We start from the raw sequence: 23,942 nt of genomic DNA, 5'->3' as shown, positions 1-23,942 counted from the left end.
TCAGCTCATCCTAACTGTCCCTAAGGCACATTTGAAGACCCGCGGGTAAAGGGCTTTTTCTCTCAGTGCCCCAAAATTGTGGAACTCATTACCTCTTCAGGTTAGGCAAGCACCCTCTATTACCATTTTTAAATCACGCCTGAAAACCCATGACTTCTCCCTGGCCTTCAACTCCCAAGCCATAAAGACCTGGTGCCTATCTCCAGCGGTCAATGGGCAATCGGGCGGGGTACACCCTGGACAGAGAGCCAGTCCATCGCAGGGCAACACAGGGACATACAGGACAAACAATCATGCACACACACACACGCGCACACACACTCACACCTAAGGACAATTTAGACAGACCACTCAACCTAACAGTCATGTTTTTGGACTGTGGGAGGAAGCCGGAGTACCCGGAGAGAACCCACGCATGCACAAGGAGAACATGCAGAAAGATCCCAGGCCGGGAAGCGAACCCAGGACCTTCTTGCTGCAAGGCAACATGTCTAACCACTGTGCCACTGCACAGCCTGGTATGAAATAATAACAGATTTAAAATAATTTACTTTTATGCAGCTTTTACAAAATAAAAGTAGATTCAGTTTGTGTAACCAAAACGACTAAAAGTCTAGGCAGCGCACTAGGGCCTCTTCTACAAACCTCCCTTTGACATTGACACGGTTATTGTGACTTAAATGCACAAAAACAATCCGTGCAAAAAAAAAAGTCTAAAAAGCAGCAAGCCACTTGAGGTTGAGGTGTTTTATTTTATTCACTTTCTCTTGACTGGCTGCCAAGTGATGTCATGTTTTTGTTCAAGGCTCATTAATCAAACTACTGCCTAGCTGTGTGACACAAGAAAACAAATTTAAGTGTAATGCAGTCAAAGCTAAAACAAGCTTCCCTTGGCTTGATGATCCAAACAAATGGGCTTGCTCTGCTTCACACACATTCATGCACTTTCTCTCCGTGGCACGAGAGTCACATGAGGAAATAGCACCACCAAGATGGCGCCAATTTGCAAATATGTGTCACTGTTTAAAGCCACAGGATGTATAATTATCTCTGAATCTTCACCCGCAGAATAATAAACCACACAGGACCAGAATGCAAACTTATATGGAGGAATGACTTTATTGCACTAAAACAAAAGGTGCTGCATAGCTGCAAGGACAGAACATAAATACAAAGATTTGAACTGAAAACTGATCGGATGCACCAACGAGACCAAGAAGATCCTTACAAAAGCCAAAAGAATAGAAAGTTTAATAAATTTGAAGACAATCTGCATTTTATATCAGAGTTCTAAACTAAGATCACATTTTCTTTAGAAATGATGGAGTTGTACCCAGTTCTGCTAAAATTTTCAATTTGGAGTGTGTAAGGATAATCCAAAGGGTTTGAATGAACGCAACTGGACGTTTTTAGTTTGTTAAAGACGTTTCGCTTCTCGTCCGAGGACTGAATATGGGGGAGTCAAACTTATCAAATGTAGCTGTCTCTTGTTTCTGCATCTAATCAAAACAACCATTCCAACACAATAGGACCTTAATGATATTAACAAGTCCCCGGGGGTCTGGGGAGAGGGGTATTCATAGGTAGTTTCTGCTAGTTAAGCAAAAACAGTTATAAGCTTGAGTCTCCCATATTCCAGTCAGAATTGACAAAGCTCCTCGGATGAGAAGCGAAACATCTTCAAGAAACCAAAGAAGTCCATTTGCCTTCATTCAAACCCCTTTGGATTACACTAGCAGAGTGTGTAAGGAGCACATACAAATCAGCCATTTTTGTGTCAGTCTTTGAGAATGCCATTAAAATCTGCCTGATGACCTGAGAGTTGACTCCATGAGTCATGAAAATGTGTTATGAATGACTTTCACGATACCAAATTCTAGCTGAATATCTTTTGTTTTGTAAGTTTAGTTAGTTGTTGAAATCCAATAATTAGAACTGTTAGAACTATAGTGATGACTTTAATAATTTATCAGTCATAAGAATTTTTTTCTACCCTTGACTATGATCCTGCAGATGTAATTTGTGTTCAACTGAAATTTTAAATGAACAACCAGAAAGCCGTGTTTCATGGCTGCAGCAGCTACATTTATATTTGTAGCTAAGCTGCTTCCGAAGATTAAGAAAAAATGATGATTAAATATGTATCTGATAGATTAAAACAGCAATTTTAGACTAATTAGTTTCATACCATGTTGCACACTCTGGAGAACTGAACATTGGGCTGTTTGGCTGAACAAGCTTGAAATATAAACACAAGTTTGAAAGTTTAACGAGGAGACTTTCCTGAAATGGACATGCGATCGGGTTCTCTGTAGAGTTGATGTTTATTCTGCTGTCAAATGAAATTACAGAGACTCTAATCTTGTGTATGTGTGTGTGTGTGTATTTTTTTTTGGGGGGGGGGCGGGGGGGGGGTTAAGCATGCAGAGTTATGACACTAGATCACTTTGATAAGAGTAGGCGGTGTTTTAGTGGAGCCATTGTGTTTGACCTCCCACAAACCCAACTGTATAATTTATATTTTTCGACTCCATCCCTGCCAGCGTGTCCATAGAGACCTCCATGATGTCACCTGGCAGCGTTTTGATCTGCCAGCCCACTTCAACTTGGAGATGAAAACTAAAATGAAACAATAGACTCACAAAAGGGCCAAGAGGTAAACTGCCAAACTCGTAAAACAGACGTCCCACAATCCCGCCGCCTCCTTTTGCAGCCCGTTATTATTTTAGAGCCCCACATGCAAAACAACCAGGGTGATTTCTGTGAGATTTGTGACACTACCTGCATAAATCTGATGAGTTTTCACAGGCAATAGGAATACTAAATAAACGCCTTACCTCTTTTTCTCCCTGCTATCTCCATAAAATCTTAGCGGAGGTCCTAACACTTGATTTCCATCTTTTTGCTCCCCAACCCACATTTTTCAGGTCATTGCATAAACACACTCCTCTTTCCAAGTCCTAACTTCTTGGGAAATACCAAATCTAAAACACATGAGCTCCACTTATTGCTTTGACTCAAAGGTCTTCGGGTCAGGTCAGGAATCCCTGGACAGGAAGTGAGCTCCGTCGACTCAGAGCTCTTCATCTGACAGCCAACGGTTGACTTGGGGTTTTCAGGTCGACTTGATTCTTTGTTTTCTTCCCGCATTCCAGGAATGCATGAACCCCTGCTGCAACGCCACCACATGCACCCTCAAGGGAGAGGCCGTGTGCGCCCATGGGCAGTGCTGCGAAGACTGCAAGGTAAAGATATCTCTGCAGGCCTTACTCTTGCCCTTTGGACAACCTAATTTAGGTTTTTATTTGCTCATGACCATAATTCAGTTCATTCTTTTGAATTTCAACACTAAATATCAAGGCTGGTTCCTTTTACACTTGATCTTTTCACATAGACAGTTTTCAGTACAGATGACATTCCGGTTGAGTTTGCTTCCGTGTAATTATTCATTCATTTTCATTTGCATGAAGTATTGAAAAAACTGCGTACTCCTTTTATAAGGAAGTGGATCTATTCAGACTAGTGTGTGTGTGTGTGTGTGTGTGTGTGTGTGTGTGTGTGTGTGTGTGTGTGTGTGTGTGTGTGTGTGTGTGTGTGTGTGTGTGTGTGTGTGTGTGTTCTTAACCCTGGCCTTGTAGTATTACAAGCATTTCTCACATTAAACAACTGAAAACTGATGTGAACTTCTGCAAAATAGAAAAGTTGAATATCAGTGTAAATAATTACAAAATATCAGAATAATTTAGTTGAACTTTTAAAGGTGTTTGTGTAGATAGTCATTCTGCAAGAATAAGGCAACACGTTAAGTTAAATCTGAACATCTAAAGTGAATGGTTGTTTTTTTTTACTCATGTAATTTAAAGCTCTTTTAACATCATTCCTCATTCGTGTGCAGATAATAGGTGTAAATAAAAAAAGTACATTTTTATTGCTTTTCACAAATTTTGCCAGTAAATCCAACTTTTATCTAAATCTAAGGCTATGCTAATGTTTTTATAGAGCATGTTAACACACACACATGTGCTTTACCCCTACTTCACACTGGAAGCATGAGTGGAGCGGAACAGCAGAGGAACGGTTTACTCACGTTTGCTGCATGTCTGTACACACCGGGTGAATCTCAGCCGTGGAAAGGCTTCTCCGCCGTGCTCCTTGCTAAACTCGCGGGATCACAAAATCCATCGAGTTTATGCCCTCTCGCCCGTTAAACCAAAAAGAAGGAAATCACATTTGAAATTGCTGTTTGATGTCATAAAGATGTCATATTATAATAGTAATAATAATAATAATAATAATAATAATAATAATAATGCATTGAACTTATATAGCGCTTTTCTAGACACCCAAAGACGCTTTCACACACTCTCACATTCACACACTGCTAGTGATGGTAAGCTACTTGTAGCCACAGCCGCCCTGGGGAGGTCTGACAGAGGCGAGGCTGCCATTTGGCGCCGTCGGCCCCTCTGACCACCACTAACACAGGCAAGTTGGGTGAAGTGTCTTGCCCAAGGACACAACAGCCAGATACCCCTGGCGGGAGCTGGAATCGAGCCCATGACCCTCCGATCATGAGGCAACCCGCTCTACCACCTGAGCTACTACTGCCCCGATGTATGATGTTCCTCTCCACCGCCAGGATTAAAGCCATGAAAAACACTGTTTCACTTCTGGAGTGATGCTGGGAGTAAATAACCCATTAGGTCACTTGTATTGACATAATGTTCAAATAACATAGCTGCAGTAGTCTTTTATTTTGAAAATTACACAGCATTTTACACTGAAACTCTATGTGATTTCCTGTCTAGCCCTATGTCACTTGTGGAAATTGTCATGTCCCAGAAGCGACTTGCTGAACAAATAGAACCTGATCCAATCTTTAGTGGCGCGGTGAGCCTCTTCTGAGACACACCTGAAAATTTCCGCGTTGCTGCTGGTTTGAATCACCACTGTAGACTTCGAATTTGAAGCAGTGCCATTCCGCGCCGCTGATGCTTCCAGTGTGAAGTAGGGGTTACAGTGTAAAAATGTTTAGAAAATACATATAAAAAAGATAGAAACATTAAAACTGCCAGATTCAATGCGAGAGGAGCCAATTTTTTTATTGTGATTTTAATTTTACATTTGTAAATCCTAGATATAATCTATAGAATTTATGTTGAATTAAAATTATCTAAATAAATAATTTAAATACATTTATTCTGACCTAAAGACTTCAAAAAGAAGGCACTGGAGCAGAGTTCTGGTCGTGCTGTGCCCCCTCTAACTTGACATTTACTCACAACAAAAACCACAATCCAAAATAAATATTTAAAAATTATAATTATAAATAAAATGCGTTGGACCCTACCTGTAACACTAGAAATCACATGATTAATACTACATTTTTGGTGGTGTTTCATGTAAATGCCTGCTATTTATATTTTTTCAATGTTCTCTGCTTTAGGTACTGGGTATTTTTTTATTTTTTCACTTTGAAAAATCAGCAGAACTCCAGTGTTCTGATTCTTCTGTATAAATAGAAATGACTGGATCAGAATACAGTAACACTATACAATGAGGGTCCCTTTATTAAAGTTACTTACTGCATTATTAAGCAACAGAAAGATTTCTTTAGGTAAATAAAGCAAAATAGAAGTAAAATAGAGACAGGTTTTGTGTTTCTGCTAAGAAATACAGTACCCATTACCTTTAGTGTTATCAGTAGAATAAACGATCCTTCTGAGATTGTCCTGCTTTTTCTTTCCCTTTTTTAAAGGAGTATTACGCTCTGTTTCCCATCGGTGGCACAAATAATTATTTGAAATAAATCTCTAGTGTCACGTTCTATCATCAGTACACCTCCATCTTTCACACACGCTTCCTTTCCTCCACTTCCTACCAAAATCCACCAACAGCCACTCAGGCGCGGCTTTCTTTGAAACTCTGCTCTGACATTCCTCCACATGTACACCAGATGTTGAGCATCTGTCAAACGGTGCAGCTTTATTTGTGAACTCCTGCCGTGTTTATGTTGTGCCATAATGGAGCATTAGCAAAGCCCCCAAAGCCCATGAAGGAAATCGGCAAATGTTTCAGCTGTCCCGCTCTGCTTCACAGCTCAAGCTGGCAGGCACTCTGTGCCGGGAGTCCAGCAACTCGTGCGACCTGCCCGAGTTCTGCACCGGAGCCAGTCCTCACTGCCCGTCCAATGTTTACCTGCATGACGGACACGCCTGCCACAACGTCGAGGGCTACTGCTACAACGGCATCTGCCAGACTCACGAGCAACAGTGCATCACTCTGTGGGGACAAGGTAGCTAAGATGGGAAGTGTCTCTTCTGGACACATTTTTTTCCGCATAATGACAGTTTTTGTCTCTCCTGAATTTTCAGGAGCCAAGCCCGCCCCCGGGATCTGCTTTGAGAGAGTCAACTCCGCAGGTGATCCATATGGGAACTGTGGAAAAGACTCCAAAGGCTCCTTTGCCAAATGCATCGCAAGGTAAGATCCGCTGCTGCGCAGATGTTCTGGAGGGGTGTAAAACACACTGATTTAGCTTCAAGGAGCATCATTAGCAGGCCTTCAAAACTAAAGTTTACATGGATGCCAAACATAATTTGAGAACGATAGAAGAAACTATTCATGAATCATTTCACCCTGTCTTGTCGTCTGATTGCTGTAAAGATCTTCTTCCTTTCTGGTGAATTTTGTAATCAAACTCTTTGGTAATTGCTTTAATGACGCCCTCTTCATGTGTCTCTACGGTTATTTGTCATTGTACTGACAACCCTGTTAAGAGATGTCTTGTGTGCATGTTGCACTCAGGGATGCAAAGTGTGGGAAAATTCAGTGCCAAGGTGGCGCCAATCGGCCAGTGATCGGAACAAATGCAGTCTCCATAGAAACCAACATCCCACTGCAAGAAGGCGGGCGTATTCTGTGTCGAGGGACGCACGTCTACCTGGGTGACGACATGCCTGATCCTGGGCTGGTTCTAGCTGGAACAAAGTGTGGAGCAAACATGGTGAGAAAACTCTGAATAAAATCTTTCTGAGGCGCGGTGGAGGTGTTTGTAGTAACACATCAGAACGGTACAAGGCTGTTGTTAAGCACTGACAGCTGTTGTATTCCTGTAGGCATTGAGCAGGCTGAGCAGACAGGAAAAAAAAATCTAATGAAGTTAACTCCTGAGCGAGTCCAGGGATTCATTTACAGACTCCACGCGTAGGGCTGAGCGAGCCTCCTCAGAGCAACCGGTTATCTTACTGGAGGAAGGGGGTTGCCTCTCAATCTTTCTTCTCCTACACCACAAGCCTTGGGATCATTTCCTCTTAATTATCTCTACAGAAGATGTTACATGACATGCTCTGATGACATGCAGTTGTAGATGAGTTTCCAAAGCCTGTGGGTTCAGCTTGTGAAAGGTCTTTGTGGTTAAAAAGCGGCTGAACGTTGAGGGCTGGGTTGTGAGAATGGCTCGTTTGTATGGTAAAGTTATTTAAATGTTGATTTGACATCTTATTAACCCAGCAGAGACATTCAGTGGCATGTTTTAAGTGTCAGAATATGCAAAGAAAAAGACAACTGAGTGATTTGAGTCACTTAAAAGGCATCATTTGAATGATTATTGCACCGAGTGACTTTTTTTTTTCCTTTTGGCACAAAGTGACCATCAGCCCTGCTAGCTTGTTTCCTGGTAACTGTTTCCCAGGTCGTGAGTTTGAGCCGCTCATTATCTGGAGATTTTAGTGGCCTAAAGGTGGCTGTTTGTCACCAGCCTTTGTTCTTGCACAGGTGTTGTACTTTCCATGGCAATCAGGGCATTAAGTTGGTCTGCAATGCAGCCGTAATTTGAGGAAAAAATGAGAGCGCACCTAATGCAGACATTGTTTTCAACATAAAAGCACCTATCATTAGCTTTTTTATGTTTGTTCTTAAAGGGATACTAAGCTGCTTGCTTTTAGCACCCCTAGTGTCGGTTTGTAGAAGCGAAACCATCTCCTCACTTTGCGTTTGTCTTTTTAACACCTTAATCTAACAGCTGAAATGTCTCCCAGCGTTCCTAAGAGTCTGCAGGAGTGATTCATCACTAAATTAAATCAGCTGTGTCCATGCTCTAAAACATGGAGGAAACGTGCTTAAGCCAGTCAGCGGCATCACGAAGGTCCCAGCAGACCGGACCGGCAACTGTGAAGTTGCAAGTGCGATATTCTGGCCACAGGGGGCAATGAGGGCTGGGTGGCCTTTCATTAACCCTGTAAAGGGTCATTTTAGCACAAACTGGCTCAAGAAAATCATTTAAAACTGTGAAAAAGTTGCACAGTGTTCCTTTAAGGAGGCTAAGCATTTTCCACATCCTGTATTGCATTACTGGTTTTGTGGAGATTCACTTTGGTCCATCAAAAAGTGGGATTTTTTTTTCTCTTTTAAAACAAATATGTGCAGCTGAAGTGGAAATATTTCAGTTTTATTTTTTTCCAGCCTGATTGGATTTTCAGTTTTCTGAAAAAGATGCTGTGCTCTGTCTAGGTGTGCCTGAACCGGCAGTGCCAGAACGTCAGCGTCTTTGGCGTGCATGAATGCTCCGGGAAGTGCAATGGACGTGGGGTGAGTGCAAAGTGCCTTTTTAGCTCACTACTTAGTGTTAAATTATGGACTGTAGAGTGTTACAAGCCTCTGAAGACTGTGCATTTGTCGATTTACTCACATTTTGACCTGCTAAACTATCGAGTTGCTGCATCTTTTTGCTTCAGCTGCAAACAGCAAGAGAACGGCGCAGCTTCTTTGCAATACACCTTTATTGTTTGTCTGAGGTTCATCATGCCTGATGCAAATGCACTGTTTGAACTTAAGGTTTTCTTTGAAATGATCACCTTTTTTCTTGTTGCATCTCTTCTCAATAATTGAACAAAAGGTTGCCTTTCATTTAGTTCTGTAATTGCAGCTTGTACCACGGGCGGTATTGGCCCACGGTAACCACTGATCTTCACTGTCAATTAGGACAAGAGATCATATATGATAACAAATCAAAGCTGTCATCTATTTTTTCTATTATTCCCTTATGTAGTTTGTTGAAGTTCCCTGCAGCATTGAAGCTTACCACTTGGGCCTCAGCAAACAAAGAAAATAAAAAGTAACCGTAGTTTATGCTATATAACCCTCCCACTGTCCTAATGGGTGTGACCCCGTGAGGAAAGTTGACCATTGAGCAGGGTTGATGGTTTATTTCTTGGGTCCATGTGGCACCACCTCACCCCTGCCACATGGACCTCAAGGGATAAACCATCAATCCTGCTCAATGGTCACCTTTCCTCGTGGGGTCACCCATAAAGACAATGGGAAGGTTAAAGAGCCATATTGTGGAAAATCCACTTTTTGGAACTTTTTACCATGTGATATTGTTATTTCCTCATGACAAAAAACAGTTATTACTTTTTGTTGCGTTCATGCATTTTCCTGTTTCAGCTGCAAATTAGAGTTTTACTTTCAAACTGAAACTGAAACAAGCCATTTTATTTCCGGGTATAAAACATTACTCCTATTTTTTTTTAATTGTATCTCAATAGTGCCTATGGAAATATTTGATCATACACTGTGCCTACCTTTGCTCTCAAAAGTTTGAAATAGCATGATATGGAACCTTTAAAGTTATTGCACTATTTTAGAAATAACGTTTCCTTCATGTTTGATATCAAGCAAGCTTAAAACACATTTTGCTGCATCTTATTGCTAGTTAAAGACATGAAAGGCTGTTAGACATAATAAGAAACGTACTGCACTTAGACATCTTCAGACCAACATCCTCAACACTAATTAGTCTGCGTCTTATATCCACTTTGTCATTGAATCATTTAGCTTTACTTGCTTCTGATTATCTGCGTTTCTCCCACATGGAGCCTGTCCAAGCCTCTGCTCTCAGTTTGCTGTGATGATTTACGGACATTAACGGAGTGTTTAAGGCAGGGGTGCCCAATCCTGGTCCTGGAGAGCCGGTATCCAGCACGTTTTAGCTTTAACTCTGTTTCAACACACCTGATTTCAATCAGCAGGTGATTAACAGGCGTCTGCTGTGCTTGATGAGCTGCTGCACAGGTGACTCAATCATTGAATCAAGTGTGTTGGTGCAGAAAAAACACTAAAAAACGTGCAGGATCCTGGCCCTCCAGGACCAGGATTGGGCCCCCCCTGGTTTAAGGTGATATTTTAAACTCCAGTGAAAGGAAAATTCAGTGATCGGTAACATCTCCGGTTCGTTTTAATTCTGGTTCACCTCATTGCTGCCCCAGTCTTAGCCCCGCCCCCAAACAATGTAATCGGTTAAAATGTGGTATGGTGCTTGATCAATAGTGATCACAAATAGAGATCAACAATATAATGTATAGGCTATTTCTCGACAATAACTGTTCCAACATTAAAAAAAAACAATTTACCTTCCAATTAAATTTGTTTTATTTTGTCGAGTTAAACTGACCCCGCCAATTATATCTCTATTTAAATGCCCCCCATTGCCTCTTCACTTAATGGAAAATGTCCAGGAGGTGGGGGCGACACAACATCTACAGATCTCCCTACTTCTTTATTCTCCTTCCTCTCACGGGGAATCCTCCTGTTCCTGAACTCTTCCACATGTTTTATCTTTTAAAAAGTCCTTGTTTCATTTCCTCTTTCTTTTAAAGGGTCAGTAAATGAATCAGTGTGGTGTCTATCTAATGTGGACGGCATCTGTCTTGCTTACAGGTGTGCAACAATAAGAAGAACTGTCACTGTGAAGCGCATTGGTCTCCTCCGTTCTGTGAGAAATCGGGTTTCGGCGGGAGCATCGACAGCGGGCCGATGAGGCTAGCAGGTAGTTTTGGGTGATTTTGTTTCTTTTCTTGCTCATCCAGGTGAAAACAACACATGGATGCAACTAGCAGCTGCTCCACAGTCTCTTCTGAATGGAAGAATTGAACAACAATCTGAGTTTTCAAACTTTTTTTTTTTTACCTTTTAAGTAAAGAGAAATGCTCCACGTGATGCAGATAGTGATCCGGCCGTAACAGTGTCCTCTCGTTGTTCTGTGCTGTAGATGTGCGTGTGTGTGTATTAATGTGCGTGTTGTCGTATGTGGCATCAGCCGACAGCGTGCTCGTAGCAGTGGTGATCCTGGTCACGCTGGTCAGCCTCCTGGTGGCCGCCGTCATCGTCTTTCTGAAGAGGAAAACCCTGCTGCGCCTCCTCTTCAGCAATAAGAAGAGCACATTGGAGAAACTCAGGTAGTCCTCAGGAATTAAATAAAAAAAACTGCACAACTTTCCTGCAGTCAAGTAAAAAAAATACGGCCCTAACATTTCTTACAATCGAGTTATTTATATAATCTTTATTTCTATTATTCTAATAAAAAACAACATTGTGTTTTACTTGTAGATCTGTAGAGACCACCAGGCCAATCAGCCCCATCCGGACCGAGTCCAGGTACCGACCCACTCCTCTACGAAAGCCACCTCCCAAACCCTCTACGACTAATGTTTATAAGGTCAGTAACTTGTGTGTTTTTGTTTGTTATGTTTCCTACTAATTATTTTGTTCCATTGCACCAACTTTTTGTCAGACTTCTTCATTAACCTGCAGCCAAACCCCAGCTCAGAGTCGTTGTGCTTTCAGGCTTTCTGATAAAATACGATCACAGCCAGGCGAGAAATTGATTCAGCTGCTCCGTCTCACCGAAGACGAAGTATTAATTACATCTCTGTTGTTGACAGGACACGGCACAACTGTAATTGAGAGGCTGTGCCATCTAGATGAGATGCAGGATGTTGTAATTTGAGCCCCTTTAATGCTGGTTTGTGATTTTTATTTTTTATTTTTTGTGTTGTTTTTGTCTCTGAGAAGGGATGCACAGTTGATTGATTCAGCCAGTGGAGGAAAATAGGTTTTGATTTGTTTGCTGAAAAGGCTAGGTGTAGAAGGAGATTGCCTATTGTTGTGTTTGTGCAGCGAAATAAAGGAGCGAATATTTATATGCATGAGTGTGTGTTGATCTAAAAGGAGTTTGCATTCACCTCTGTCTGCAGCAGCTGTGTGTAAAAAAAATCCAATCTGATGTCATAAATGAGTTTAGAAGTTTATCGACTTTATTTTTCATTCAATAGGGATTTTTGAAACAGCTGGGGCCTCATTTATCAAGCTTGCTTATGCACAAAACAGGGTCGGAAAACTGCGTAAGCAACTTTCCACGCAAACGTTGGGATTTATGAAAGAAAACTTAGCAGAAAAATGTGTGCAACTTTAAGTTGACTAAGGACCTTACTTATGCACATGTTGGACATGGAGAGCACCTGCAGTGCTGCTGCTGAGAAGGATACAATCATGAAATCCTGCAGCATTATCACTTGTACTGCTTCGTTTTCACACAGAACAAGACCCCCCACATGCACACACGCGCACGTACACGCACATGCACGCACACTCACACACACACACACACAGCCTGAAGCGCAGAATTCGGACAGGGGGACAGATTGAGACAGAATGTCATGCGTCTGTGACAGTGTGTGTCCTGTCACTGTGACCCGATTGATCATGCGCCCTGGCACTTCTACAGGGAAGATCTTTGTTTGGCTGACTGGTTAGTGCGCGTGACTTCCACCCGGGAGTCTGGGGATCGAATCCCAATTGGGCCATTTTTTATATCCGCCACAGATCTCAGCAACGCTGTGCCACTCCGTGGATTTTCTCTTATTTGTTTTGCAAAAGTACTTCCTTTCATTTCTCCACCTCACCCACAAGTACCTCAATTTCTGCTTCTGTGAAATTGTGCTTCCTTGATCTGCCTTGATCTACGGTCGCCATCGTCATTGGCAGAGCACTGCAACAGCCGGCTTATGTGTATGTATGAGATCCACAAGGCACTTTGCATTGAGTATTTATGGCAGTAAAGCCGGGTGTACACTGTGCGACTTTTTCACTTTTTGGAGCCGATTTTCCAGTCGTGCGAGAATCCACGACATCGGGGTGAGTTTTGCGCCGAGCGGTCGTGTAGTGTACAGGGGGTCACGAGAGGCGAATTACACCACGTGACTAGCTGCCGATCAGCAGTCGTGAGGTTGCATGGACTTCTGGCGTGTTTAAAATTTTGCTCGTCCCTCGTGAGGGTATTGCACTGTTGAAGCGGCGCTGCGAGCAGCTGCAACCCAAAAAGTATCAGAACCGCTCACCGCTAATTGATTGATTGATTGATTGATTGATTGATTGATTGATTGATTGATTGATTGATTGATTGATGAAGACTTCAGTCAAGGCTACTACCCACAATCCATTGATGGGGATTTTGAGAAGAAGGCGGAGCAATGGCTCAAATGTCTTTTCTAAAACAATGTATTTTTGAGTGTAATTAATAAAATATTGAGTATTTTATTATTGTACACTTATGATTACAGTCACATTTTTCTGTTGAAAAGATGCATCACATGTCTGTCTACAACTATTGTTTACTAATAACAGCGCTGCTGTGCACTTTTGGACAGGACATGCCAGTAATTTACTCACTTGTTTTAATACTATTCAGTAAAAAATTACAGTCAACAATAAAATGTTAAGATTAAAAATGAAAAAGAAGGTTGCTCTTCCAGTCAGGAAAAATAAAAAAAACATTTGGAATGTTTATGGAAAATCAAATCGTCAAAATTAGGACCAAATATTTATCATTTCCTCTTTTACCCAAAATGAAAGAAGTTGAATTAAAGATGATTATTGATGCTCTGAATTTTTGAGACTATGATTTAATGTGGACAGTAATGAATGCAAATTTTGTCAATTAATTGTTTGTTTGAAAGTTGTTAATAAAGATAAAAAAGTAACACAAACATCTGTTAGTATCCCTGTGCGCAATGCACACTGTCCCAGTTTGGCAATTATTGGCAGACTTGTGTACTATGCACTCGAAGCCTTACTGTGCACTACCTCCAAGTGCGCTTTGCTGAGAACCATAGGGCGAATATTGGGGCTGGGCCTTGCTGCAGAGCAACAGCCACCTGAAACAGGATCATCTGAGCTTTTTTCCTTCAGAGTACAACCTACATGTCATTCATTCCTACTAGAGACCACTGCAAAGGTACTGATTAAACGAGTGAACCACATCTTTTACTTCATTTAGGCTTACTAGAGCTTAATTTGTGTTAGATTATCTGGGCATATTTTGACAAAGTTTCCTTTATTTCATCCTGTTTTAATTTAGCTCATTTTACTAAATTATATTTCAGCTTATCTCAGTTTAACTTTGCATACATTGGTTTAATTTCCATGTTTTATTGTTTCGTTTTACTTTTACTTTAGCTTGTTGGGGTTAGCTTCACATAAAAAAGTTGAATTTCATGAATTGTTTGATGCTTTTCTCTGCTCAAAATTCACAGATCAAACAAATAAATTAATGAGAGAAATAAAACTCTGCTCAGATTTTTATAAAGATCAGTGGGTTTTGTGAATGAAATAAAATGGGAAATTTGAAATTCCCACAGTTAAAAATAAGCAAAAATAGTTTCAGTAATACGAGTTTAAAACCTGCTGCAGCGTGGCTCGGACTTGGGTCAGAACCATCTGAGACATTTAATTACTCTAGTTTATTTCTCTCTATTTACTTTACTGAGCAAATTTAATGAATATTCATTCAATTTCCTGCGATGTACAGAGGCTCTAACTACTTAAACCAAACATTAACAATTTAACTGAAAAAATGTCTAGTTTAATTTAGTTTGGATGGTTTGGGTTAGGCGTATGACACAAAAACTCCTGCAAACGTTTCAACATGGTGAATTAAACAGGAAATTTAGCTTTTTACAGCAGCCCCTTGTTAGCTTAGCTTTTTGTTAATCTTGACTAAGTTTTCTTAGCTTATCTTAGCTTTTCTTGTCTTTGCTGATGTTGTTACATCTTAGTTTATCTCTTGTTCTTCTATGTGTGTTTCCTTGCTTGGTCTATTTTAGCTTATCTTGTCATAGTTTACTTTAGCTTAGCTTAAATTTAGCATGTATGTTTCCTGATCCTGCTACAAGCCTGACTCAGTGATGATTTTTACCTACCTGTTTTTAAAAACTCTGAGCTCCTTGGAAACTTTGCGGGTTTAACTGAGGTCATTGCCTTTAAGCAGAAAGAGATCCGGTTACAACCTGACTATAACAAAACCAGAGTCCGGAGTTTGACAGACTCATCTGAGCCTGCTGATTCAGGTGGAGAGGTGTGAATGAACTTATTCGCTTAAGATAAGTTAACCGTTGCCTTGGATCTCCAAAATAGCTGCGTCATATGAAATGTAAAAAAGCAGATGCACTAAATCAAATCCTAGAGGATTACTTGAGGTGGACAGGATGAAAGGTGAGCATCATCAGAAAGTGACGTGTGGAGACATTCTGACATCAGGAAAAGCTCAGGTGTGAAATCGATTTCATATCTGCGTTTCAGTTTCAGGATCCTGTCTGCTGGCTTGTTGTCACACAGCCACGGCTCAGGGCTGCCTAAGCAGTCACTGAGAATAACTTCCTCTCATCTTCTTCGCAGCCATCTCTACTGAGCGCAGAGCCACTTCTCCCTCCTCACAGCTTCCACTCACACAGCCTTCGGAGGCTGCCCCTCTACCAGCCCCTGCACATCAGCCACCCCATGCCAGCGTCTCTGAGCGTGGGTCAGCCCATTCTGCCTCCTCTGCCAGCCGATCACCGACTCCTTCCAGCCCACATGTCCCTCTCACCACCCCCAGTGCCTGCTTTCCTCAGCCTCCCACGCCAGCGGCCGCCATACCAGATGGAGCAGGTTAGTGGGAAAATGAACATTCATGGTCCTGGCATGTGAAACTTTTGGTTAAAGTTTTTAACAATTCTCGGAAGACTTTGCTTGTTTATTTGTTTAAATAAAGCTCAAATCCAAATCGGAAGCTTTTATTTGAAGATTTAGTTCACTCAAAAATCATATTTTAGTTATTATTATTGATAATGAAAATAGTCATGAAAATAGCCTCCTACACCTATCTCCTGCTTTAGCTTCTAATAGAAAATAGACGATGAAACTCTAGGATTTGAAAATCCTGACAGATCTATGTTACACTCACTTAATACTCATGGACTCACCCATCTTGACTTGCAACGAGGAAGGCTGTTGCTGGTTTAGCGTCCACGAAACAGCAGAGAACGTCTGCTAGTAGAAGCTAACTGTTAGCATTAGCAACTCCACCACACAGCAAAACTCCTTCAGGCTTGTGTTATCTGTGGAGATTAAGCATCAACTTTGCAAAGCAAACAGAGTCAGTGATAGAATCAATTTCTCGTTAGCCAATCAGTGGTGAGATTTCCAAATATCAGGAAAAAAGACCCCAAATTCTGGCATATGAATTTCTGCTCTGATCTGGTAATCTTCTAGATCCTGAAACAGGTGTCCACCAGGGCTTTTTGTAGCCAGAGTACAACTTTCTGGAGACCACTGCATGTGTATTGATTAAATGAGTGAGCCGCACCTTTAATCTAATCCAATCTAGACTTATTTATAGAGCCCTTTATGCACAATAGAATTGACCAAAGTGCTGAACACTAAGAGCAATAAACGTTAAAAGCAGGAAAAAAATACTCTTGAGCTAAAAATAGCTAAAAAGTGAATACAATTCACAGCGAAAACAATAAACAATAAAATCATGCAAAAATACATCTGAGATAGGACACACGTGTAAACATGAATGCACCAAAAGCACAATTGTCACGAGTGTACCTCAGGAATCACGCGAAACCAAAAGCCAACAAGAAAGAGTGGGTCTTAAGAAGTGTCTATAATCCTGCATGTGGAGTGGCCTGTCTAATGCAGGGATATGGCTGGTTTCAAAGCTTAGGCACAGCCACAGCAAAGCCTGATCACCTCTATAAACGTGACTTTACTGCAGCATTTATTTGCTTGTCAAATCTGAGCGCAGAGTCAACCTTCATTCCCAAATTTGTGACAGTAGCTCTAGCAAAAGAGACAATTAGACCAAAGTAGGACCGGGCAAGAAATCGAAAATTTATTAAATTTCTGACCTTTATTGAGAGAATTTTTCCCATGTCAGTACATTTGATAATAAAAAATGAAAGGATGTGTGTAGGTTGGCAACATTCATGCCCCTTTAAAAAGCTGTACACATGACAGCCCCATCTAGTGGACAACTTGTGTTTCTGCGCAGCTATCATCCATTTATAGTTATCGAGGTGAAATCCTCAATATATCATGATATTGATTTTAGGCCAGCCCCAGTCCAAAGGTACAGACAACACCCCTGATGAACCACTAGGTTCAAACAAGATGATGAGACCTTTAACTAAACCTTTATCTGAATTAAATCAATAGGTTTTTATTAAAACATTTTCAGATCACATTTATTGACCTAAAACCTGTGCAGCAGTTTGCTACAGCTGGTATCAACAGCTAAATTCAATTAGCCTCCCGCTCTGTGACCCTGCTTCTGAGTCAGGGACTGCTTTCTGCTGAGCCGGTGGGTTCTGAACTGTAAATCCATCTGTCTGCTCAGGTGGGATATCCAAGTCTTTACCCAGAACTGCACCAGCTGAATGTCTGCGCTTTGGGTACTTTAGGAAAAATGTCATAAAAGGAAGTCATGAACTTTGTGACATGTTTCTACTTCTCTAATAAGGATGGGGGTAAAAAAAACATGAATGATAAATTGATACAAAGTGCTAACATGTTTCATCACTGTCTCTTAACACTCAGAGCATTTGGGAACCGAGGAGATCAGCTGATCTGGTGCTAAAAATAGAATAAAGTTGCTTTTATTTCTTAACAGACCAATATTCTTCTAAAGGTGTAGTCTTGGGACTGTGAGCTGGAATAATTTAACATAAACTCCTAAACGGTGGAAAAAGTGCAGACTTTTGTTTGGCAGTGTTACTTGAAATAAGCCTAAAATGTTTAGAACTGCCTCCAAGTTTCTGGGAATTCATGCAATTCATTAAAAATGGTTAGGCTTAGAATAAACCATGCCATAAATAATTATCCCACAATTATCTCAAATGACCCATTAGAAGAAAACTTAAGTGAGTCACATTTCTTATTTTTCTATTTATTTCGCCTTTAAGATTAAAAATCTAATTTAAGTGTTGTGGTTGAGACAGGAAGCAGCTCAATCGGCAACAACAATGCATGTCATGTGAACACCTACTTGCGTGTGAGGTGGCAGACATGTGTTACCCCACACATTACCTTAGTCCTGCAACAAAAAGTCTTCCATCATCATCACAGTTCCTGAATATTTGTATGTAGACACAAACTTCACCTCTGCACCCTGAAAAGTGGTGACTGGTGGAAGATCGGATATGTTTAGCGCCTGATGAGGTGCACATGCAGCCGTGTACATAACGGTGTCGGCATTAAAGGGGAACGAGGCAGTTATGGCCTGCTTCTAGCACCCCCTATTGTATGTTTGTTGAACCGAAAGCAAAACCTTTGTTTGCCTTTTTAACACCTTAATCTAACAGCTGAAATGTCCCACGGATACTATATCGACATCTAGTGTTTAGAGGTGGTAGTGCAAAAACAACACATTTTCCAGCCGTCGAGGTGTTGGTTCTCTGCTGATACGTGAAGTGTCCAGCCAGCACCATCTAAAGTGACGAATCGTACAGGATAAGGACTCATTTCTACTAATAAGTTTATTTTACAGCGGTATTCACCGTTAGAACATCTTCTGGGCTCAGAATCAGCTGCCTGACTTAACGAGTCCCAGCCTCGCATTGCCAAGTGGACTTTTTAGTGCAACAGTGCCCCCTATTGGCTGGTAGATGTCAACATAAACCCAGTGCCGTGCCCATCAAAATAAAATTTTGATTATTTATTTTTTTAAATATAGCATTACGTGACTGTAATGGTGGCAGGATACCTCAGAATGGCGCTACGTCTCTGTTGTCTTGGCGGGAAATTGTTTTGCAACAATCCCCAGCTGACGGAGAAGTCCAAAAGCAAAACGCCTCTGTCAATGCTTGTGCGTCTCTCCCCGTGGAGCTGACGGAGAAGTATAAATTAGGCTTTAGTGAGCAAAGGAATGATTCATCACTCAATTAAACAAATCAGCTGTGTTCATGATCTAACACAGAGGTACTCAAATTAAATGGTCCGAGGGCCATTTTAAAAATAGACCTTGAAGTTTGATGTCTGGTCCGGGGGGGGGGGATGTCCCCCCCACTTTTTCCAAAGTCAAGTTTTGACCCCTGCACTTTTTACCATCCAAAAGCAATATTACGCCATATTAAATTGACACCGGTTGAGCTCCAGGACCAAGCAGAAAACTACTGTTTGTGTTGAAGCCTGTTTCCCATTAGAACATACTGTAAAGATACCCCCCCCCCCCCCCCCCCGTGTCCCCCCACCCCTAAAGTGAAAATTATGTCCATGTCCGGGGGACACACCAATACAATCATACACACCGGGGGAAGCTGGCGGTTCAGGGACCACGAAGAAGGGCCCCGCAGGTCAACTATAGAGTACCGCTGACCTAAAACACGCAGGAAACATACCGAGAGCAGACCGCAGCACCAGGTATGTCAGCTCTATTTCACAACAGAGCGGCCCACCAGTCTAAAGTTGCAAGTGTGATATTCTGGCCACAGAGGGCGATAGAGGCTGGGTGGCCTTTCATTAACCCTGTAAAGGGTCCCTTTAGCACACACTGGAAAGAAGAAAATGATTTGCAAATATGAAAAATTAGCAAAGTATCCCTTTAAAAGCTAAATTTAGTAATCCTACAACCACAGACCCTCGTTATAAAACAATATTTTATTAAATAATTTAAAATGCCAGCCAGAGCTTAGAGATTCTATTAGTAGTTTCAGTTTGGACTTTCATTTTTATTCTCACTCTTTTGTAGAATTAAAATTCATTATCAACGTGTAGCACTGCAGGAGTTATAAAAATGCTGCTACCTGCTAACATCTAGTAGTATCTGCAATCAGACTGATTTGAGACAACGTTTGTAGGTCAAAGAGGCAAGAGGGGATTCTGCCGGTATTTAACAGCAGGCCAGCAAAGAGAGCAGACAGAGTTGTTATACTTGAGCCAAATTGTCTTGTTTTAAATGTGTTTGAACTTGCTGCACCCTATTGACATCAGGGCGTTTCCAAGGGAACAAAGTCGTCCTTACAATGGTGGTGGTGATGGAGGGAGGACTGCGAGGGAATGAGCAGAAATTTAGATACTTTTTTTTTGTTGCTTTCTCATTTAATTCAAAAGAAGAAACTGATTTCAGACGTCTGTAAACCGTCAGGTGGATGGTAGAGGAAAGTTGGATCAAAGGGACAGAGACCCAGGGATGGCTGGTGGTGTTAGGGCAGACCAAAAGAGCAATAGTAAAACTCAGCTTTACAACATTCAGTCTCTTTTATGCACATTTTTTTGTGATTGGCAAAAAGAGATGTTTTCTGCCAAAAATTCAGTAATCATGAAAAATGTGGATGCATCTGTTCACCTACTGCTTTGTATCTCCTTAAACATTCAAATACATATAAAATCCCCATTTGCTTCAGACAATATTCTCACAGATTTGTCAAGTTGGCTAACAAGAAGGCCCAGCTGTTTACCTTTTGTTGCCCCCACACGCTCCTTTCTGTGGTGTAGATTTAGAGGGGGGAAAAACAAAGCTCCTGCATCACTAAAGGAGCTCAGACTGATTAAAAATTCACAAGTTTGGGAGTGTTTTATCCTTGTAACTGATTGGGAGCAGCTTTTATCAGAAAGCTGCAGAGAGAAGCCCATTTTCATTTAGTGGGAAGGATTTTTCTCACTTATGAGGCTTCTCTCCCGTAGCTTCCAACTTACGTAAAATGTTTCTTTGCTGTTATGTTATAAATTTTTATCAAACAAAAGGCAATTAGCTGCTTTCAGTTTTCCTCTAACCTGCAAAAAGCTCTGTGGCCAAAGCACGGGGGAGAGAAGGTCTCCTGCCTGCAGGGATCTCCACCCACTCCGACAAGGTCTGAGTCACAGGCAGCGTTTCTGACACATCGCAGAAGTGTGGGTGGGTGGGGTTGGGGTGAGGTTCTCTCCACATAAATGCTTTCATGTAAGCCACATTTTTATTTCTATGTTTGTGTGTTTTCAGAAAATGCTGTGTGTGTGTGTGTGTGTGTGTGTGTGTGTGTGTGTGTGTGTGTGTGTGTGTGTGTGTGTGTGTGTGTGTGTGTGTGTGTGTGTGTGTGTGTGTGTGTGTAACGTGGAGCTTGTAGCGAGTGTTTATCATCTTCCTGCCTCCATGTGTAGATTTGCAAGACACATCCAGATAACCTGCACTCACACAGCTCTACTGTGGAGATGATGGAGAAAGGAAGGTGGAGGTTTAGAGCTTATCTTCTGTTTGCTGTGCGGCAAAAATAAAATAAGGCACTGATAACACACTGCCCTCTAGTGAAATGGGCTTTTTTGTCCAGATACCTGTAACACGGTTGAAAATTATCATTGAAAGCAAATTATTTTGTTTCATTCTGCAGGACATTGAGAAGCCCAGTCCACCACAGAAACCACTACCTGCAGATCCATTAGGAAGGAGTTGTCGGCTGGGTCATGGCGCCACAGCATCGGGGGTCCACATCTCCGGGACTGGAGCCCTGCCAGTACCTATCCCCAAAGTGCCCAGGCCTCCCCCTAGCATCCCTTTACCCAGCAGGTAAATGTGTGTCTCAAAGGCAAAATTCAGTTTGATTGTTTTTAATAATCATGTTTTGAATCTGATCCCAGAAGCTTTTATTTTTTTAAGTTGACACAACTAGCAGCAGCTCATAGGTGGGAGACTTTCAGAATAAAAGCTGTCCTAAAAAAAATCCCACCCTGTGATTTGACTGCAACTAAAGTTGGAGTGATATGCATGAATATTACAATGAAATAATCACGAAACTGACTAATGTCTCAATCATGTTGAAAGAAGGTTACATTGAAACAGATTTCCTTCTCCGCTGGCTGGGGGGGGGGGGGGGGGGGGGGTCGTCTAGGGATGTGAATATCTTAGAGCAACTCACGACTCGATTCCTATTCTTGGGGTGCCGATTCGATTCAGAATCGATTCTTGATTCTCAATTTAAATCGATTCACACTCAGTATTAACAAAGAGTGTCAGCTCCAGGATGAACTACTTTGTTGTACAAGTTAGTTAAAGCAATGGGACATTTTTATTTGACTTTAAACTGGTCATGCTCCAAAAATGCTAATTTACAATGTAAAATAAAGTGATTCTAAAACTGTAAACAGAAGCAATCTTTTGACCAAAAGGCAACATTTATTTTTGCTTACCTTGTAAAATATAACAAATCTGTAGTTACCTAACAGTAGCTTTGAAAGTAATGTGGTCAAATACTTTTCAAGCATGTGTAGAAACAAGTTACATGAGTAATCCTGAGTACTCATCTATCGACTTAGAAAATAAATATGAGAATATCTCAAATTTCTGAGTATGGAAAAAATTACATTCAAGTGCCCACTTATCAGCAGATTCAAACATAAATCATCTCAATTTATGGGACCACAAAAGTAAACGGAGTACTGACTTTCCTAACAAAGATCAACAAAGTGCATCTCAAACGTGTAACATGCCAAATATTTGAGTTCTTGGAATCGATTCTGAACCTTCGTGAATCGATTCTGAATCTTTGTGAATAAGAATCCCGATTCAGACTTGAATCGATTCTTTTCAGCACCTCTAGTGTCGTCAGTCAAAAAAAATAAAAAGACATAGTTACTATTTGCAATCAGTGAGTCTGTGCCAAATTAATGCTGCAGCGCCAACACTTGTTATTTGACATCGACTGGCAAAACGCTCAAGAGTTTAGAACCTAAGCCAGTAAACAGAAGTTATTTCTTCTACCCCTAAGAAGCCACGGCATCTTTTTGTTGTACTCTTAATATTGAGTTGAGCTAACAATGTTAACAACAGACATCATACACGTAAACACCCCATGAACTGGCGCTGCCTATTGGAGCTGTCATAACGCCATCTTGGATGGTTCTCTATTCCCCCCTTAGAGGGCTTGTCTTTGCTTGTCATCTGGAATCTTTTGATGCTGATCTGTAGCTGGCAACAGCCATGAAACTCATGGAACAGGTTTAAGCGAGTCACTTTTTGTTTATAAAAAATGGATTGCAGTACCCACATTTGAACACAGACTGTCATTCTTACATATTGCACCCTTAAGTTTCAAAGCAGGAGAGTGAACTGCTTCTTAAATGATGAATTTCGTTTGGTTTCAGACAGGTGCCGGTGTTGCCCTACAGACCACCAAAGACCCAGAAGGACTGCTGAGTTCTCCTTCCTGAACAGGATGAGTGGATCTCAATGAAACAAAAAAAACAGTTCTTGTTTTGCACTAAGTCCCGCGACTCTGACAGCGGAGTTTCTAATGAAAAGGGGACACATCACACCATGGTGCTACCTTGTCCTCGCTCAGGTACCTACGAACTATTTATTAAATTATTGAACATGTGCAGAGACCTGGACGGATTTGACACGCGGACACTTTTGTTTAGATAGCATTTTAAACATTTCTTTCACATTGTTTTTTTGTTTTTGTTTTTTTTTGTTATTTTTGTACTTTTTTTCTCTAACGAAGTCTAGGATTTTCCAATAACTGATGTTGCTTGAATACAAAAAAAGTAAAAAGGTTGGACTTGAATGAAGACAAAGGGAGACGTGTAACTTTGTTTTTATTTATAGATCTAAAATGATTTATAAGATATTTTAGTAAAGTGGCTCTGAATAACCCCTAAAAGTTGACTTCCTGGTTTGCATCAGACTGGCGCTGACGCACCGATCGGACCATGTGCTCCACATGTTCTCCTTGATGCTGCGAAGCGTCAACAGATCTGACAGATTGTGTTCAGATGCCAAATGGTTCAATATTAACTTTGGTGTTTGTATGTTTATCATCCATTTGTCCTTGACTGTGGGAGCCAACGAGCCGGATGACCTCAGCTCCATC

The 23,942-nt window shown here is 41.2% G+C and overlaps 1 protein-coding gene across 2 annotated transcripts in view; it reads left to right on the top strand.

Annotated features, from left to right (window-relative positions):
• Positions 1–23,472, top strand: part of adam12b (ADAM metallopeptidase domain 12b) — a 124,288-nt gene extending 100,816 nt beyond the window's left edge. The window contains exons 13-23 of one of the 2 annotated variants that reach the window (XM_015944850.3): positions 3,156–3,245; positions 6,100–6,295; positions 6,375–6,483; positions 6,808–7,006; positions 8,512–8,589; positions 10,720–10,828; positions 11,051–11,237; positions 11,389–11,497; positions 15,514–15,765; positions 21,465–21,640; positions 23,215–23,472. In XM_015944850.3, the coding sequence (XP_015800336.3) occupies positions 3,156–3,245; positions 6,100–6,295; positions 6,375–6,483; positions 6,808–7,006; positions 8,512–8,589; positions 10,720–10,828; positions 11,051–11,237; positions 11,389–11,497; positions 15,514–15,765; positions 21,465–21,640; positions 23,215–23,266 (1,557 nt within the window). In that variant the 3' untranslated portion in view covers positions 23,267–23,472. The remainder of the gene's footprint in view (positions 1–3,155; positions 3,246–6,099; positions 6,296–6,374; positions 6,484–6,807; positions 7,007–8,511; positions 8,590–10,719; positions 10,829–11,050; positions 11,238–11,388; positions 11,498–15,513; positions 15,766–21,464; positions 21,641–23,214) is intronic. The other variant, XM_015944851.3, reaches the window with a different exon arrangement.
• Positions 23,473–23,942: the final 470 nt, after the last annotated feature.

This window comes from Nothobranchius furzeri, chromosome 12, assembly GCF_043380555.1.
Source record: "Nothobranchius furzeri strain GRZ-AD chromosome 12, NfurGRZ-RIMD1, whole genome shotgun sequence".
Classification (NCBI taxonomy): domain Eukaryota; kingdom Metazoa; phylum Chordata; class Actinopteri; order Cyprinodontiformes; family Nothobranchiidae; genus Nothobranchius; species Nothobranchius furzeri.
Note: the sequence above shows the minus strand (reverse complement) of the source record. Positions and strands in the feature narration are given on the sequence as shown.